Here is a 19,123-nt window from a genome sequence, read left to right as displayed (position 1 = left end):
ACATCTGCGGGGCAGCCGGACGTTCTATCTAAAACATCTTCACTTTGTTCCAGTCGAAGGTCAAATTCTTCAGAATCACGGTCACATTCATTGTCGTATTTTGTGGGCCGCTGGGCCACAATTGGCTGTTCATATGAACTTCCTTATATGTACACACTAGGTTTTGGTCCACTAACATAGTTTAACCCAGCGGGCCAATCGCATCAAGCTCTCAAAACACCTCGCCTCCGCCACCACGGTCCCGCTGCCCTCCACTTCAGGCATGACGCCAGGTGCAGGGGGGTGATTCTCCGCGGCGCAATCATTTATAGACAACTGTCCTGATATACGTTCGACTGCTATCTCACAGGAAAGTGGCGCCAACAAATAATGGCGCACAATTCCTCCAAGCCTCCAGGCACAATCTTTCGGTAGAGAGGAGGTAGCGCAAGACAGTAGGAATACCTGTGAGCCTCTGACATAACTAAAGCCTAATATGAGTCTGTATTTGGAACCCAAATTCCCAACCAATCGTGACAAGCAGGGTCTTCCGAGTTGTTCGACTGCACTGAAGTAGTTTCAGCTGAATAGGTTCCAAAGTGCGTATATGTGCCTAAAATAGTTGGGCCCCTGGTGTGATGATCCATGACTTTACGGCCTCACGCAAACGGTCATAATTAGTTCTGCCTCTACAAATATACTAGTAGTGTTCCAGCTCTGGGACTCAGCAACACGCAAAGATAATAGACCTCGTGGCATTTGCATTTCCAGAGACGTCTAGAGCAGCGCCTGCCAATTCTTCGCTCGATTCAGATTTGTCCACTGAGCACGTCACTACATGGAAAGTCATCGCTGATAGAGAAAAGACTTCTACGTCGTCCGCTTCAGTAATTCATCGACATCTCGAAAACATAAAACACGCCATGAAATTCCGCCATATCTACAAAGCCGCTCTGGACAGCGGCGAATATCCTCAAGACTGGGTCAGCCACGCCATCTCCTACTGCACGCTGAAAATGTGTATCGAACGCGTCGAGCGAGAACTTTCAACTATTGTCCTCGAAAACCTGAGCCTCGATGCTCCGTGCGAGCAAACTCACTTGGACCCTGCAGAGTTCAGGGGGAAGATTTCGCGTGAACGATTCCAGTCTTCCCTCTCAGACTTTGATACAATCAGCGTTCCCACACAATTTGCCATGGTGTCTATTCCTGGCGAGAGCATACGTTCAGAAATGTGGCTAAGTCTCCCAGAGACGAAAATAATGTCCCGGTATGTCGAACAATCAGCTAATGTGGAGGAGCCGCATCGACCAGAGGTGTCTTCCGATGAACGAACTTGGCGCTCAAATAAGCCTGGACTCGAAAATGGCGAACTCTGTCAACAGGGAGACGTGATTGCTGCACTACTAGCTGCAACGTCTGAAATCTTTCAAGTGCTTCAACGAGACCTTACAGGCCTTGATAAATTGTATCAATCCGTGGGGACACATCTACAAGATGAGATTGTCCAACTCGGCAACGGCCTGCGTTCTCTGTGCAAGAGCAAATCGCGGCGGTCAAGGCGGGAGATCAAAACATGGAGGAAAATCTTTGAACTCTATTCCGAAGCTGAGGTCTTTTTCTCTTCTCATGGGGCCAACGCAGGGACACGAGATGCTGGGCACGCCCAGAAACAGTTCCAGCGTTTTACCTGGTCTCTAGCTGCAGAGCCCGACCAACTACTCAAGTTTGGGACACAAAGTCTGTCTTTCCTTGGCCGCTTTATCCGCATAAACGAGGACCTTCTTCGGATAAAGAAGTTCCAAGAACTCAGTCGGACTGCGCTTGCTAATATCATCAAGAAATTCAAGAAGCGCTTACCGCTGCACGCGCATCTCGCGAGCTCACTGACCGCGTCACTCTTTATCGAGCAGGATCTGGCTACAGCACTCTCCTTTATCATCTCCAAGGAGGTTTTGAGCGCGATCCCACAACTCAGCGACTATCTCTGCCCAATATGCTTTAGCATTTCTTACAAGCCGGTCAGACTCCGTTGCCGCCACCTCTTTTGCATTAGATGCATGGTTGTTCTACAGAGGCAGGGACGAGATCCTTGTCCTTTATGCCGCGAAGACGTTGTTTTGGAGGCTACTTCAGGTAAGCCACTTCGTCTACCTTCGTGAATCATCATTGGGACCATACTAACGCTCCGTACAGATAACATAGATGAAGAGCTGCGCAAATTCATGGAGGCAAATTTCAAGGCTGAGGTCGCGGAAAAACAGAGACAAAATGAGGTTGCGGCTGGGATTGATCGATGGGGAGCTGCGTACGAGCAATCCCAGAAATGTGTCATCATGTAAAAAGTGATTCGATATACCCAAGCAGGCATGGATGAGATATATAAGTAACAGTTTGTCTCAGGCTAAGGACAGGGGAAAACTCTGCCTCGGGCGATAATCTTCCATTTCGAGATTTGGCAAGTTTTGTGCCATGGCTAGAACAGATTCGCGAGCTGCGCACCTCGGGCGCTCTTCCATAGAGATCTTACAACCAGCTGTCTTCAACTATTTGAGCAATAAGCAAACCACTGCGCGGCTCGTCCACGCCGTCGCGGGTGGTTTCGGCATCAACGCTCAAAGTCCGTCAACAATGTCAAGATCTAATTTCATTGTAGCACTCGCAGACGCCTCGCTTGTCCCGTTCCACGGCCACGTTCGTTCTAATGAGTCCCATGCTCTCACCCATCATCTGGAACTGTTACCGCTTGAGTGGCAAGACTCTCGAGGCTCTGAGCTCCGAAACGGCCCGGCTACCAACTTCCCTCGGAGGAGATCCAGACAGCTCAAAATGTTTTCGGCATCAAGATGGAGCCAGGGACACACATCACCGCCACCAGCTGTCAGCCTGCGCGTGCAATCATCTCGAAGACCAATATGCAGCTAAGACGACTGACTGCTTTTCTACTACGGAGGGGTAAGCTCTGCGATTATGGAACATCCGCGGGTAACGGCGGCGCAAGGTTCACAGAAGAATGTCATCGGGTCATTTGCGCTTAGTGAACGGGTGGAGGTGGTACGTTTCGTTGTTATGGTCGATGATTCCCATGCACATGGCCCATCCTTCGTCACCTAGGAGCTAGCAGAGCTTGACGCTTGGTGCGACGAGGATGTCCAGATCACGTCTCCGGTATAGCGAAAACGGGTGCTGTGAAGGCTACCGCTTTTCGTCTTGCTGATAGGGCCGGTAGTGAGCTCGATATAGATCTCCAATTCTTTAGCCGCCGAGCCTGAGGAATCTGGTGGAGCTTATAAATACTTCCGGATATGGACAGGGGAATCCCGTTTAAGCGATAAGAGACGCAGTGTGATGACGAGTAGGGAGAGTGCCCGTCACTGGCATGCTATGTGACTATGAGACGGTGAGAATCCGTGACTATGTGACTACAATCTTTTCAATCATCACCAGCAGACCGACCGAGCTAGACCGAATCAAACGCACATGAAGGAGAAGCTGACGGTACACAGTGCATGCCTCTTGGACATCGCGGGCGGACACACACTGCTAGCTTAGTGTTGGTGTTGTGTCGAGATGTTTTTGGGTCGCTTCCTTGTTTCCCTTCTCCTGTCGATGGCTTTCTTCGCTGCGCCCCTGGGGGATTAAGGGACCGCCACCACCACCGCGATGATATCGAACGGCCGCAAGAATTCGGTGACATAATTTCCCACGGGACTTCGGTCAGTGTCACATTTCAGAAAGAACCCGCACACTCAAAGCTCTCAGCCTTCCTCATATCCCCATGGCCCTTGTACTTCGCCACGAGGGGGTACATGCACAGCGGCCTGCGGATTTTGTCTCCGTGGTCTCTGCCAAAGCTCTCCCCCTCGAGCACGTCCGGGGCGACGCCTTCTTCGACCCACTTCCTCAACTGGGGTAGCACCTTTATCGGTAAGGCGCCCTCCCCGCTACCGCAGTGCTGGATCCCTGGGGCTAGGAACAGGCGGTAGAAGTCTTTCGTGTCGGTGGAGATTCCAGAAGCCGCAAAACGCAGGGCTTCTTCGTAGTACTGCACCGTCTGGCCTGGCATGATGGCTTCGTCGCTCGTGCCGTGCCACGTGATCATCTTGCCGCCGCGCTTGTGGAAAGCGCTCAGGTCGGGGCTGCTCGTCGAGAGGAAGGAATGGTATTCCTCGTCGGACTGGCGGAAGAGACGGACCAGTTCGTCGAGCGTGATCCGCTTTGCGAGGTCCTCGGCCGTGAGGCTGGGGTCTTTGTAGAGGAAGAGCCTGATCCAGTCGAGCATCAACCGGCTCGGATTTGCCACGCAGGTGTTGTTTTTCCTGAAACAGGTGGTCGAGGCGAAGGATGTCAAGGGTGTCGAGTGCGTGAGCGGATGCCAGTTGGGTTCTCTGATGGAACCCCGCGCTCCGCCCCAGAGGTGCCATGCAATGTGAGGGCCGGCGTAGCCGACTTTGATGACTGTGCGATTTGCTTGCTGCTGGCGTCGTTCATCATCTTCGTTTTCATCGTCGTCTGCATACTCCATCTCACAAGGGATTTCCTTCCCCATGAGCTTGAAGGGGTCATATTCGCACTTTTCTTCGTTCGAGATGATCCCGTCCTTGACGCCGTCCAATTCATCGCACTCCTCTATCGCGGCCTTCGTGATCGCCTCGAGCTCACATGGCGGAGGATACTCCTGAAGGGAATGCATCATCATGTGCGCGAGGTAGTGCATGACAATCAACTTGGGCCAGTAGATCGCGGGCGCGGCTGAGAGTATGCCGTCGTAGTCCCCAGGATAGCGTTGAGCGAGCATCAGGCCTTGTCTCCCGCCGGTGGAGCAGCCCTGGAAATAGCTGTACTTCGGAGCGGTGCCGTAGAAGGAGGCGACGATGGATTTGGAAATGACGGCCATATCGTGCAAGCATGTGGATGCGAAATCTTGCAGCAGGTACAAATTCACGTTTCCCGGGGAGACCATGGCCCATGACTCAGTTTTAGGCTGGTCAGGAGTAGTCAGGGATTGGCCTGGATGGCCACCATCAGTGCGGGAGATAGCGTAGCCTTGGGAAAGGGCGGAATGAGAGACAAAGCCGGGGAGGCAGGTAGAGAAGCCACCGCCGCCATGGGAGAGAAGAATGCCGTTCCAAAATGGCGATGTTCCACTATTAGTGACCGAGCAATGATCTGGCCGGTTGCCATTGGCGTCTGTGTAGAGCTCATCCGACACTGAAAGGGGCAGCCACAGATTTACATTGATGGAGTCGTCTTGGCCCGGGTGCGTGTACGTCACGGTGACATTGCAGAAGAAGAGATTTCCGGCTTCTCCGTACAATGGCGGGTCCGAATTGAAGAAATTGGGCGGATACCAAAACTGTGCGGTGTAGTTGCTGACCAGCGACGAGGTTACGTTGAGGATCTCTCCGCCGAACAGAGTCGGGCTTGGGAGAGGTGAGGAGAGGCAGGTGGCCGTCAGGTTTGTTGGAGTTGAGGCTACAGGGGAGAAGGAGAAGGGAGCTTGAGGCGCGATAAAGTCCATAGTATCGATCGCCCAACAACTCCAATTGAGATGCGCCTAAGGGCTGGCAAGGCTCCGGCCGGGCGGGGGGGGACGATGGCTGGGTGATAAAGGGAGGCTTTTGGGGCAGAAGAAGAATTGTGTGTGCTCGCAAGTGTATCCTTACAAATACCCTTTACTCCGTACTTAAGGGAGATTACCGAGTACGTTCTAGGCAGATGGATTATGTCGTTCCTTGCAAGCGAGCGGAATCGCAAGCTTCTCCTCAAACGTTGACAACTAGGTATTACTCGAGAACGAAAACAAGACGGCTCCTGCACCATGTGCCGTCGTCGTGATTTAAGGTCCTTTTAGTATTGCCTAACTGGTTCTTGTTCGTTAATTATTAGCAAAATGATCTCGGCCATGTCTAAACCTAAGTTAAATTTTAAGAGGCTAGTAGAGGTAGAGGCCGAACCAAGGGGGAAGGAGGCATTAAAAAAAAATTGAGAGCGTGGCCGGAAACTGAACGAGAACTTCGAGAAACGTAAATGCCCTCTTCTCCAAAGATGTAATGAGACAGTGGATAAATACTGAGTAGATACCTTGTATATACACCGCAGTTCGTCAGAAACAGATGCCTGGCCAGGAGGCGGGTGTAGCCGATTGTTAGGGCCGGGCCCTAGGTGTGTTGCTCAGGGAGCACTCATTGACGCTCAGCGAATGGCTCAGTTAAAACTCAGGTTAAAGCGGCCTTCGCTCACCCTCTAGGATTGAACCGTATATGGTAATTAAGTTTTTCGTTCTCGAGTAATCTAGGTAGTAGATGGAGGAGGAGGAACTCCCCGTACAAGCGACAGGGTTGGAAGAAGAAGAGGAGTTGCCATCTCGGACAAATGTTTCTCCGAGAGCCGGATGGTTTAAGCCGTCAGAGCATCATGTGCTCAAGGAGGTATAAAAAGCCGCACTCCTCTCGTACTCCAGCGGTCCAACGAGTATCTGTCTGGACTGTCAAGGCCACGGACGGAATAACAATGACTCCTCCGCCCCTCCTCCGCCCAGCAATTCTTGTCGTCTCCGACACCGCGGCGGTCGATCCATCAACCGACAAGGCTATCCCCATCCTCAAGGACGTCTTCTCCCAAGACGGCGCCGGGAAATGGAGCGATCCGCTCGTCGAGATCGTGAAGGACGATGTGTTAGAGATTCAGCGGATCGTCCGCGCATGGACGGATTCCGAGAATGAAACCACCAACGGTGGCGTCGTCAACTTGATCGTCACGACGGGAGGGACAGGGTTCGCGCGACGGGATTTCACCCCGGAAGCCATTGCACCGCTCATCCATCGCCACGCTCCCGGTATCGTCCATGGCATGCTGGCTACTTCGTTCCAGATTACGCCTTTTGCCATGATGTCGCGGCCTGTGGCTGGCACGCGGAATAAATCCATTATTATCACCTTGCCCGGGTCGCCCAAAGGTGCTAAGGAGAACCTCCAGGCTGTGTTGAAACTGCTGCCTCATGCTTGCTTGCAGGCTGCAGGGCAGGACTCTAGAGCCGCCCATGTAGGAGGAGTGAAGAAGCTAGAGAAGGAGGCTGGAGTTGGTCCGTCAGGTTCTGGCGGTGCTACCCCAGCACCGTTGGTGGTGGGAGCTACAAATGATCATTTTCATCAACACGGTCACCATCACAACCACGACCATGATCACAGTCATGGAAGCGGCGGCAGTGTTCATGGCGGGCACAGAGTCCCAAAAGCCCACACCACTCCCTCTGAGCGACCTCAACTTCAATCCAACGACCCTAGACTGGGCGCCACGGCACGCTACAGGTCATCCCCATACCCCATGCTGAACGTTTCAGACGCCGTGTCGAAAATCTTTGAAAATACACCGTCGTGCACAGTCGAAATAAGATCCGTATCGCCTGACCTGGTAGGCTATGTAGCCGCCGAAGACATCAAAGCCGCCGAGGCGGTCCCAGCCTACCGTGCGAGCATAGTGGACGGATATGCTGTCATCATCCCCGACAAGGAGGCCACCTCCCCGAAGAGCATCAAGGGCGTCTTCCCGGTCGCCTCTGTCTCACATGCCCAAGCTTCATCCTTACCACCACCTCTCGAAATGGGTCAAATAGCCCGTATCACGACGGGAGCCCCGCTGCCGGAAAATGCCAACGCGGTAGTAATGGTGGAGGACACGGTCATCTCAACGCTCACGCCCGACGGCAAGGAAGAAGCCAGCGTGGAAATCCTCACCGACGAACTCGTGGCAGGAGAAAACGTTCGCGAACCAGGGAGCGATATCGAACTGGGCCAAGTGATCGTGGCGAAGGGCACGCAAATCAGTGCATTGGGTGGCGAAATCGGCGTCCTCGCCGCGGCGGGCATAAAGAAAGTCCCCGTCTACCGGAAACCACGGATCGGGGTCATGTCGACGGGCGATGAGGTGATGGATGTCACCTACGAAGGCACACTCAGCGGCGGCATGATTCGCGACTCGAACCGGCCGTCCCTGCTGACCCTGCTGCGCGGCTGGCGGATGTGCGAGGACGTGGTGGATCTGGGCGTCGCGAGAGACACGCCGCATCACGAACTCGAACACAAGCTACGCGACGCGTTTCGGCTGCACGGTCTGGATATAGTCATCACGACCGGCGGCGTGTCCATGGGCGAGCTCGACCTGCTGAAACCGACCATCGAGCGCGCCCTGGGCGGCACAGTCCACTTCGGCCGAGTCAACATGAAGCCCGGCAAACCCACCACGTTCGCCACTGTCCCTATCAAAGCCTCACATCCAGGCTCGGACAGCAGGCGTGAGACGAGACTCATCTTCGGCCTACCAGGAAACCCCGCCAGCGCATTGGTCACGGCCAACCTGTTCGTGCTCCCTTGCATCCAGCGCATGACCGGCCTGCCAGATCCCCAGGGCGCCCCGCGTGTCAAGGTGCGGCTCCACGGCCGTGTGCGCTGCGACAAGGCCCGCGTCGAGTACCACCGCGTGCTTGTCTCCGCGGACCCGAATGACGGGAAGCTCGTGGCGCGCAGCACGGGCATGCAGCGGAGTTCGCGCGTGGGCAGTCTAGCGAGCGCGAATGGGTTGTTGGTTCTCCCCCAGAGGGAGGGATACATTGAAGACGGCGGCGAGTGTGAGGCTCTGATGGTCGGAATAGTGCTTGGATATTGATTGACAATTGACAGCGGTTTTCAATGGAGGAGGAAGGGTGGTATGTAGGCAAATGATAGTAGACCGTACGTGAGGTCGTGACGAGCGCAATTTCATGATTGGGGCCGAAAGCTCTTGCATTCAGCAGGTACAAAGTATCCCAGCCTGTCTATCCACCAGAGTGCAGAGAGGGGGTATCAATGTCATAAGAATAACAAGTCGTGACACACCAGATCTGTCAGCGTAATTCTATGGTTCTCCAGCCTTGTCCTTCGCTGGGGCTGTGGTCTCTACTCCCATGGCACCCTTAGATGCAACCATGCCTCAACGCCACAGAACCCTAACCTGCAATGCTGCTCTTGAATCAAACACTTGCACAGAGAGGATCAACTCAAGGAATGTCCCCCCGCTTATATTCTCGCCTCTTCACTGCTCTTAGCGCCGGCAATGTGTGACTTCTCCCAGGCTCTCTCCCAATCTCCACGACCAGAAACCTCACAAAGTCTGGCAAAATCCAATAACTGCTATGTGCGCTGAGCATGTTCAAGTATTGGAATTCCAATGGTCCGGCGCCCGCTGACAGGAACCAATCAATCTGCCCATTGTCATTGAGCAGATACATGCGTTTCTCGGCAATTTCCTCGCGAGTAAAATTGTGCGTCTCCAGTTCCACTGTGCTGGGCATTTGCGTCAGTTGCGGACGGATTGGCGAAGTGATGACAGAGTACGGATCACCGGTGGTCCCTGAAGCCCAGCGCAGACTGTGACCGATGCGCGTCATGAAGCTCACACTAGCACTGGGTATGACTGCCGGTTGAATGGACTTCGCGTATAGTTCATCCACGGATGCATTTTGCAGGTAGGAGATTGGATCGTTTCGGTGGACGATATTGTAAACGTTATCGACGGCAAGACATCCGTATTTGGCTTCACTGGCAATCCCTGGTTGTCGGTCTTCTCCTTTCGTACCGGGTTTGTCTCTACCTTTCCGCGGGATAAGGTTGGCGTTATGAAGAAGCAGGAAGAACCCCGATGGGCTTCCACAGCAGAACATGTTTGTCGTGTCAAACTCGAAGAACTTCTCACTTGGCCTTTTGGGATCAATTTTGATGTCCTTTGGAAGTCGAGTAGGTTGTTGACTTAGAATCTCCATTGCCATGACAGAGCCTAGCGAATGGGCGACCAGATGCACCCTGCCATAATCGTCAAACCCTGGGTTGTTTCGACACCAAAGTCTGTAGACTCTGTTGGCTTCCCTAATAACCGCCGAGGTCATCTTTTCCTTGTGGTGCGACATATAATAAGGAATGTCCAACATCACGTCGCTGATAATGGATCGGACAGCCGGGAGAGTATCGGGGGTAATGTCCTTCAAGGCGTATTTATTCTCGGTGCCTTCAGAAGAAGTCTTAATGTCCTCGTCAAATGAGACTGTCAACCGCCAATTCACAGGGAGAACCATGATGCCCGTTCCGTGCCTCAGATTTCCTTTAATGACTTCACTTGCCAGTTCAACATTAAATTCCCGTCTCAAACCATTAACGGCGTGAGTGAAATGGAAGCTGTCGACTCTTTCTGATAGCTTTTGCCCAATGCCGTGAATGACAAAGACAAGGTCAGTAACTTTTGGTGCTTTACTATCCTGTTCGCAAGCCGGGCATGACCCTCGTCGTCCTCGGGTAGTGGCATCTCCTGATTGAGACATAAAGGCCCCGACCTTCGCATGAGCAGCTTTCGCATCCATTTTTGGATCGGGATGGATCTTCAACCACGCTTTTCGGTCAAACCCACGCACAACGGCCACGCCAATCTGTCTCCCTTTCCGCAGGGAACTCAAAGGTCGCCGATTCTGTGCAATGGAAGGAAGCAGGTTAGGCTTCAGAATTTGAGCATTTCGAGCATCCGTGTAGATGACGCTGTGAGTCGCAAACAGACGTTTTTGCTGGGTGTTTCGAGGGTCTGCAGCAGCATTCTGGATGGTTTCTGGCAAATCTTTGCTTTCCTTCCGCTGCTTGTCCTTTTGATTTGTTTCCTTTATGTCCATGGCAGTGGAAGGTCTGCTGGATTTAGGCTCGTCAGGCCACAACTTGTACACCACCTTCATTTCTGCAGAAGCGCCATTGTCAATGCAGGCCTGCAATTCTTCTTGGTAAGCGGGGCCAAAGGGTTTTATGTACTCGTAGCCGACTTCTAGGCGATTTGCCACGTCAGCTGGAACGGGTAACATAGTGTCCTTGTAGAACCAAGTAGCCCGAATGACGTTGGACGTGTCATTGATAGGGGACCAATATATTGGTTTCATCACAAGATCAGGCATTTCAACCAAATGCAGGCGAGATACACCCACAGGGACATAAGCTTTGTCGTTCTCCGTTTCCTTCTTGCGACGACGCCCAGAACTCCGAGAGCGACTTCGAGGCTCAGCTTCTGATTCATTCGTGTAGATTTCCCCAGGTTCGTATGTCACGGTGGAATTGATGTTGCGTCCGCTAGGGGCCCGTGCAAATGGTCGACCGCTGATATCAGAAGCAGGGTCCAGGGAAGGTTGCGTTCCAGATGTAACTGTCTCACCCACGTTTGCGGGTTGCGGAGAAGAATCACGGCTGTCCTTTCCTTCTTTGTGTCGGCGATGAAAGGGCGAAAATCGCCTCTTATGTTTGCTCGTGTCCTTGCTGGGCTGTTGCTGAATTTCAGAATTTTCCTTCAACTCTTCAGCATCGATAGGTTGAGTGACGCCCTTCGGACCGCTATGGGCATAATCCAGCATGACCTCGGATCCTGGTGGAGGAAACTTTGGGGAGGTTTTTGTACGGCCACGAGAATTGCCCCCGGTTCCAGATGAGCCAGACTTTGTTACTTGTGATTTGGCGTCCGCGGGAGTTGCGTCTCTGAGTTGTGAAAACGAAGATAGCCCTTGTGTAAGACTCCTCCTTGTTACACCTCCATGCCCCGAAGTTCCTTTGTCGGCTTTTTGAAAGGTCTGCCATGCTTCTTCCAAGGCGGCGTTGTCTCGAGCCGAAAACGGTTGAGGGGGAAGATCGGTAGCCTTGTCCGCAGACACAGGTGGCACTGGAGAGAGGGGGTCATCAATTGGGAGGGAAGACACGTAGAAGAACTGTGCTTTAACTTTCGGGGGTGTCAATCCGTCGCTGGAGGTGTCATCAGGCTCTTCCTCGTGGAAGGCACAAGTAGGTCCCAGTGTATGGACAAGCTGGGCCATGGTAATAGAAACAGTTGCTTGTAGTCGAGTCCGCTATTTTGTTGGAGACCTGCAAAAGGGCCTGCTGCCAACCACTCCAGCAATGCATCCTACGACATTTTCGTGCTGCAAAGAGAAACTAAAGAGAGAAAAAGGCATACAAACAGACGACAGCAACGACAGATGTTCGAGAAACCTCATACCCATCATGTCGAATGACATGGCGGAAGCCTGAGTGCTGGATGGACAGACTCGAGAAAAAGCCAACAAACAGTGACGTATGTACTTATACGTCGAAGCATCTGGCGCATCCCGCTACTGGTAGTGCAATAACGTACAAGAGACTGGGTACCTCGCGCTGTATAACTAACTCCTCCAGTACCCTCGATTGGGTCTCTCTATCCTCACTGAGATTCACCAGGCAGGCAACTGGACATGAAAGACATGGACTGATTGATCTCTAGCCTTTAATTCGGAAATGCATGTGTTCGTGGGTGGACCGTCCTCATAACACAGCCTCGCCTTGGGTCGCTTGAACGTTCAGCCATGAAACCCCCAGCAAAACCTCCCTGGCGTAAATATGCAGAATCCAGACTGAACTCATGCAAATATCATCCTGCATTCCCATCCAGCCAATGTCTTGCTTCAACCTTCTGCCGAGAGCTTTCTCCGTCCACCTGCTCGAGCCAAGGCACGCCGGCCCTACCGCCCTGCTTCCGCAGCAGAACACTCTCTGTTTACTAGCCTCCTCGTAGCTTTGCGATGAAATGCTCGCTCATCACCAAGTACCACAGCGCTCACTCAAACTCGGCGGCCTTTGAGCTAACCAACAACCCAATAATCAACCCAAACAACCCCAACACACTCGAGAAGATCTCAATCACCAACACCTTCACAAACATACTCGCATCCGCTGCATCAGCAAGAGCCGCACTACTCCCATTGATCCCGACGCTCACGCCACAGATCAAATTACACATCCCCACTGTCACTCCAGCCCAGAATAAGGCGTAGCCCGTGTAGTAATTCGGCCCCGTGTAAAGTGATTCTTCCGGTACCATGTTGATTTTGGAGGAAAAGACGATGGACATAATGACACCGTAGATCGCCACGACTTCGCAAAAGATAATGGAGATGAGGTTCTTCGTTCGTATTCGTGGAGCTTTTACGCCGCCGCCGAGGATAGAGGTGCCAGTGATGAAGATGCCCCTACAAGACAGGCGATGGTCAGCAGTGTCGGTAGAAAAGCTCTGGCTCCTTTTCAATGTACGAAAGCGTAAAACAGGAGGCAATATCCAAGAAAACCTTTGTATTCCTTACCATGCCGCACCCACGACCGATAATCCTATGCAAAGACCAATACCGAGATCTGCCCATACGTACGGAGATACTGTCTCGAGGAATTGCCCGACCTGCGGCGTCGCGAGTTAGTCTCTGAGTGTGAACAAGGGTACATTGTGTTGAGGTCAGCTGCGTACATTAAATTGTTCGCCCTCGCCATTGAAGAGCATATCTAGGAGCCCCCGTTAGTGATGGGTTCCGATCGAAGTGAGCGAGTCCAGAATCATACAAAGGCCGACAACTCCTAGTGCGGCAACAGCGCCACCAGCAGGGTAGATGAGACTCATCTTGAACCCTCACCAATCCCAGAAAACTTGCAAAGTGATTGAGTGTGATGCAGTCGCGGAGAGTAAATGGAGAGACAGCTCATCATGCAACGAAGGCCGCAGCTTGGGAGACCCCTTCATGCCCCGAATTCGCGGAAGGTCAAGCGAGGTCAGTCACGTGGAAGGCTCCCCCTGAGGCACCGGATTGGCAGTGATGGGAAACCCATGTGTATACAGTGAGGAGGCAGAAGAGGTAATATCGATTGGTAGTAACCAAGGAGTATTATTCATTCTTGCAAATGTGAGCGTTGACGCTCTTGAAGACTTATTAGTAGGGGTGTCCATATACAGCTTTTAGCCCACCCCTGACTGCTTCGTGCAGTCCATTCCGACGCCCAACCCTTTACTTTTCCCATGCACATAAGTCGTGACTCCGTGCTCCATCAGTCATTATTCAATAGACTTCCAGATGGCAATATTCTTCTCCATCTCCACCCTCCTGTCGATACCAGCTTGCAAATCCATTTCGTACAGTTTGTGCATCTCCTGCAGCCGATGCTCCATGTTGTAGCGGTATCTAGCCGCCGACTTCAAACTCTCAAAATCATTTCGGCTCACTGCATCATGAAAGATTCTTCTCATGCGATCACTGTAAAGCTGGCAACTTGTTCCTCGAAGTAGGGAGTTCTTGCGCAAGGTAGGCACAAGCTTGAGTGTCTTGGAGACGTCTCGTGCAATCGGTCGATCTCTGACAGGCCAGACAACTTCTTCGTAGCACTCTTCACAGATTGTAAGCTCCGGAAGGTCAGAGATATAATGCCAAGACTGGGTTGCCAGTAACGTATCCTTCGCGCAGTGCCGGTTGCGAGAGATGCGGCGAATAAAATCTACAAACTCCTGAAAGTCCCTGTGCCTCATGGTCTCCTTGGATCGATCTGCCAGTCGCTCCAGCTCGTTCAAAATAGATAAGAAGTGGCGGCTGTTTGTGTTTAGATTGCATATCTTCTCTTGCTCTTTCTTCTCCTGTGGCCGATCAAAGACACAGAATTGAAGCGTGGGAAAAATCAGGTCAATATTTCTTACACAGGCAGAGCATATGTCAAAATTGTCCACGGGCTTTTTTGTTCGAGGATCGGTTAGATGGTACCATCTTCTCACATCGATTTTAGTGCCAGCGCATGGTTTGGTCCCCGCAGGTGGACCATTGGCAATTTGCCAAACAAGCGTAAGATCCTTTCTATCTTGTCTGATCGATTGCATCCAAGCAATTCGAAGCCACGGGAAGCTCATTGCACAAGCGATCGGTCGGCGGGGTTCTTTTGGCAGGCTCGGGATAAAGTGGTCGCGAAAGCGAGTGGCGCCTAGAAAACTCATGCAAGTAGGACAGAAATCTAGAAATGACATGTCCCGGATCGTGTACCAATCGTGGTGTCCAGCGGTGGGTCTCGACCGTGGACACGGAGGCAAGGAGTTGGGTCTAGGTGCACTATTGGGCAAGGAAGTACCAGGCTCTAAATTGATTGGGCTCGACATCAGCGCTGACTGGACAGGGAAGTGAAGTGGCTGTTGAAGTCCTTGAGCACCCATGCTGGAAAAGGCTCTGAAAGGGGCAGGTGGGCGAAGCTCGGGAGAATGAGAATAAGAAGACGATCTCGATGCTGTGCGAGGCGGCTCAAGTGGTGCCGGTGCATACAGCGCAATCTTTGGTGCAGGACGTTCTTCGTTTATCGCGTAGGTTGTGGTCCGCGTATTTGCGCCGTCATTTCGAGATACAGTAGAATTCGTCCTAGATAGACTCTGATACACTGGTTGGGACTCTTCCATCACTGGAGAAGGTTTTCTTGAGCGCTGGCCGCTGGCTGGCCTGCTTTGAGAGCCACTACTTTGTGATTCCAGTGATTGTGAAGTGTTCGATCGAGAAAGGGCAGGGATAGCTTTTGCTGCCAGGGAAGCACCCAACGTCGCGGCTCCAAGGAGAGATGTTACATTCTTAATGTCTTTGAAATGTGTATCATCAATCGACTGTGGACGAGACCGTGGTTTTGATGATCTTGACGAATGGTGAGTTTGTTCGAAATAGTCCCTTGGTGACCGGTCATCGGCACGAGGCGTTTGTGGAGGACTTTGTGCTGGAGAGCCTCGCGGAGAAACATGGCGAGAGTGATTGTCACCGTGATTCGGTTGCTTATTTTTATTTGCTATAAAAGCCTTCTCGAGAAAGTCCTCCATGGCGGAAGTCGTTCGAGCAGACAAAGGTGTCTGGGCCTCACGATGGGGTCGTTCGTCTGTGGAATATTGCTCTTGATTCGACTCGTCTCTGGATGACGCGTCATGGCGTCGAGAACGTGTGCGCGTTAGTTTCGGTCTCTCGTCTTTGTCGCTACAGTTTCGCGAGTTGCGTCTCGATCGGCCTCCTCGATCAGCTTTTCTCTCATCAACTGGTCGTGGACGGCGGTTATGACCTTCTTCAGCGGAAGAGGTATATGGAGAATCTGTGGTCAATCTCGACGACGTCTGACGGTTGCTAAGCTGCTCGGGGACGGTAGTATGGTCAATAACCGAGGATCGTGCGGAATCATTGTTGAGCTTTGGAGTCTGAGGCGGCGTAATGTGGTCTTGCCCAGTGTATGTGTAGCCAGTAAAGCCTCCTCTGGGCGGAGCAGGGCTGCGATAGCGACGAGCACGCCGGCTAAATTGGTCGTCGGGGCTCTCGTCTCGCCTGGGGAATTTTGGGGACTTGACCTTCTCAGACTCTGATCTGTCCGAGTGGGAGAAGCTTTCCCTTGCAGCCCGACTACGACTCCGTTCTGTTCTCCTCCTCGTCTTTGACTTCTGATCGGAGTCACTGCTGTCTCGTTCGGATCTTCGCGTCCCAGGATGTACAGACGCCGACTTTCGTGGCTCACGAACATGCATTGGCGACAACAACGTATCTTTACGTCGAGTCTCCGGTGAAAGAGCATCCGTCAAACCCGCTTGCGTATGAGCGTAGGGTGAAGGGGCACGGCGGCGGCCCGTCCGCATGCCCTCTAGACCTGGCCCCAAATCTGTGTATATCCTTGTGACATGAGGCCTTCCTCTCGTTATGTCATTATCTGAAAGTTGAGTTGTCGATTTGGATCGCTGCAGCGGCTCAGCTGGCAGGGAAGCTTCAACCCCGAAGTCAGAACTTTGGGAGGACACAAGGACGAATCTCTTCTCAGTGTTCACAGCTGGTTCTCGATGACTATTTGGAGATCTGCCATCTGAGACGAGCTCGGCCTCTGAAGGGGGGGATTGAGCTGGGGCCTCGTTGTCGAGGATGATGGGATATTGATCCACCGAGCCCCTACTGCTTGCGGGTTGGTTGTCACTTTGCAACTGATGTAGAGCAATGCCGGGTGTGTGCTCCCTCGCTAGAGCCACTTCTTCGTCCTCCACGCATGGGGACGGCGGCCAAATCTGGGCCATTTCAATTTACTCAACCCAGCAGCTGAATGCAGAACCATGTACTCATTGCCAGGATGCCCCACGTGCAATCCGGCCAGTCTTATATGCAAAATCTTTAACGCACCTCAGGCCATACATCAAGGCTATTGACCACGGTCTCTGTGATGTTGTTGGGCAAGGGGACCGGTTTTCAAGTGCTGTTGGACGCAGAGCTGTCACCTGAGGAAACTCGTATCTAGGGCGTTGGGAGTTGGGGTGGTTGCGTTTCGAATTGTGTCGCAGTGGGCGTAGGTCGTGTAAGAGGATAGACCAGATCGAAATCAGCACATCATATGCATCAGGTGGATGAACTTTTCTTGACTGAACTCGGGCCCGCAGCAGGTGAAGGAAGGCAACGCAATCGACTCAACCCAAGAGCTCCGTGGCCCAAGGTGTTGATTTGCAGGGCATGAAGACGTGCAGGTAGTTTGATAGCCAGGCTTCCCAAGTAGCTAGAATCGTCTTGATTCAGAGGTGTTCGCCGAGTACGCCTCAATCGACAAAGCCTTCGAATCCTCCAGTCAGTGATACGAAGGAAGCTGGACAACAATGCAGCTGGACAGAGAGGAGAACAGTAGCGGGCCGCAATGCCTTGCAATCCGGAGGGGCATAGTGTGGTGGTGGTGGGTACCCGAGAGGTTCTGTCTGAGGCAAAACGTGAAGTGGAGATGAGGGAGTTGAAGAAATGGCGGTGTCCCTTGGTCTACCCAGTACAGAGACGGATGCTAGCAAGGAACATAGATGAGGCTTTTCTGTGTCAGGATGAATGAAGTTGGGGATCGGTAGGATTCTCAATCTCTTAGCGGCGACAATTGGACGCCCAACCGAGCATTTGGCATACACACTGCGCCAGACGGTGAAGCTGCGCTGTCCGCACCAAACACCCCACACAAAACTAAACAAACCTTCAACACCACCACTGTGCACCACTATGCACCACCGTGCCACTATCATCATTCTTGCATGGATGCCAACAGCACTAACCAGCCTTCCCGGCCTTGCCGCCCGCCCTCTGCGCCTCTTGCTACCCTCGTTTGTCGGCCTTCACAAACCCATTGGCGCCTCTTGGACCTCCCAGCGCCTTGCCTACGTAGGTACAGCATGTGGTCACCCGTTCTCATAATTGACAAGCCAGGACGAGGCACTGATGCTCAGGTATATACTTCATAGGGGGTAGCACAAGAGTATGCTGCAGTTATTTCGATGCATGATTGCGCGAGCATTCCTTCTCGTATCCCTTCGGGCAGGCGACTGATGCAGTGATATACACTCGGACGCCGCCATGAACGCGACCGTCGATCCTTCGGCCGTCCTCCTCGTTTTACCATTATTAGCACGCATATTAGCACCTTTTCAACAATGCTTGGTGCTGACGGGGCCATCATCACAGCCTCCGCAACCCCCATCGACCTCTTTGATGGACCTGTTACTCTGCAATGTACTTCCGCAAGAAGCTGAGGTGAGGTGGGGATTATTGCAAAAACACTCTGGATGTAAAGAAAGTTCCAACGACTTGCCAAAAGGCCCTGCCAGCTTCTCGATCCAATTGGATTGACCTATCTCGACGGGCCATTTTGCGAACCACTCATGAGTGCATGGTGCCTGGCATGGATCGACTACCAGCGAAGAATGCCACATTTGAGGGCACGGCCACAATAAATGTGGTGAGAGCCAGTGGCGAGGCTTGCCATCATAGCGGTGTCTGCCCAAGCCTCGTTGGCAATCCATCAATGGCAGGATTTTCGTCCCATACATAACGCCACAATGTCCTTTCACGTTCGGAAAAATGACTTCACCCAGCGCTACTTGTACATGACTCAGCTTCTCTTCATTCACAGGAAGAAGGCCCGATAGTCACGCCAGATGTTTTGTCCAACCGATGCAGACGTTTCTACACCACTTTTGCTGCTTTGCCCGTTGCCCTGTCGTCCAGCGAGGGTTCCACAACCACAGTAATAGTCTACTTAGTATGTCCGCCTAGATACGCTACTAATCTCATGGTGCGCATGACAGAGGCGAATTGGAACTTTTGTACGACGTATTCACTTGTGGAAAATAGTCGACGGAAGACCGGTCACTCATTTGGTTGATCATGCCTTGCAAGCATGAGACTCTGGGGCGCAAGCCGCTGCCATTTACTCGCCCCGGAGCTCGCCATCTTCATTCAGCCCTTTTCGCTTACCACATGTTCCACTACAGGAAGCATAACTCAATTACCAATCACATC

General features: G+C 52.5%; 6 protein-coding genes across 6 annotated transcripts; 2 read left to right on the top strand and 4 right to left on the bottom strand.

The window, feature by feature from the left end:
* Window positions 1-902: 902 nt before the first annotated feature.
* Window positions 903-2,321, top strand: Z519_05465 (uncharacterized protein; the record flags this gene model as incomplete). Its single annotated transcript, XM_016763205.1, has 2 exons — window positions 903-2,115; window positions 2,176-2,321. The coding sequence occupies 2 exons, from the start codon at window positions 903-905 to the stop codon at window positions 2,319-2,321; spliced, it is 1,359 nt and encodes a 452-aa protein (XP_016620818.1).
* Window positions 2,322-3,709: 1,388 nt separating this feature from the next.
* Window positions 3,710-5,500, bottom strand: Z519_05464 (uncharacterized protein; the record flags this gene model as incomplete). Its single annotated transcript, XM_016763204.1, has 1 exon — window positions 3,710-5,500. The coding sequence occupies one exon, from the start codon at window positions 5,498-5,500 to the stop codon at window positions 3,710-3,712; it is 1,791 nt and encodes a 596-aa protein (XP_016620817.1).
* A 992-nt stretch (window positions 5,501-6,492) lies between these two features.
* On the top strand, window positions 6,493-8,643 carry Z519_05463 (uncharacterized protein; the record flags this gene model as incomplete). The annotated part of the gene is made up of 1 exon (XM_016763203.1): window positions 6,493-8,643. The coding sequence occupies one exon, from the start codon at window positions 6,493-6,495 to the stop codon at window positions 8,641-8,643; it is 2,151 nt and encodes a 716-aa protein (XP_016620816.1).
* A 370-nt stretch (window positions 8,644-9,013) lies between these two features.
* Window positions 9,014-11,842, bottom strand: Z519_05462 (uncharacterized protein; the record flags this gene model as incomplete). The annotated part of the gene is made up of 1 exon (XM_016763202.1): window positions 9,014-11,842. One exon carries the CDS (start codon window positions 11,840-11,842, stop codon window positions 9,014-9,016), a length of 2,829 nt encoding a protein of 942 aa, XP_016620815.1.
* A 776-nt stretch (window positions 11,843-12,618) lies between these two features.
* On the bottom strand, window positions 12,619-13,449 carry Z519_05461 (V-type ATPase, C subunit; the record flags this gene model as incomplete). The annotated part of the gene is made up of 4 exons (XM_016763201.1): window positions 12,619-13,030; window positions 13,142-13,233; window positions 13,300-13,334; window positions 13,392-13,449. The coding sequence occupies 4 exons, from the start codon at window positions 13,447-13,449 to the stop codon at window positions 12,619-12,621; spliced, it is 597 nt and encodes a 198-aa protein (XP_016620814.1).
* A 429-nt stretch (window positions 13,450-13,878) lies between these two features.
* Z519_05460 (uncharacterized protein) lies at window positions 13,879-16,878 on the bottom strand (the record flags this gene model as incomplete). Its single annotated transcript, XM_016763200.1, has 1 exon — window positions 13,879-16,878. The coding sequence occupies one exon, from the start codon at window positions 16,876-16,878 to the stop codon at window positions 13,879-13,881; it is 3,000 nt and encodes a 999-aa protein (XP_016620813.1).
* Between the last annotated feature and the right edge of the window lie 2,245 nt (window positions 16,879-19,123).

This window comes from Cladophialophora bantiana, assembly GCF_000835475.1.
Source record: "Cladophialophora bantiana CBS 173.52 unplaced genomic scaffold supercont1.7, whole genome shotgun sequence".
Classification (NCBI taxonomy): Eukaryota; Fungi; Ascomycota; class Eurotiomycetes; order Chaetothyriales; family Herpotrichiellaceae; genus Cladophialophora; species Cladophialophora bantiana.
This window is presented reverse-complemented; position numbering and strand designations above follow the sequence as displayed.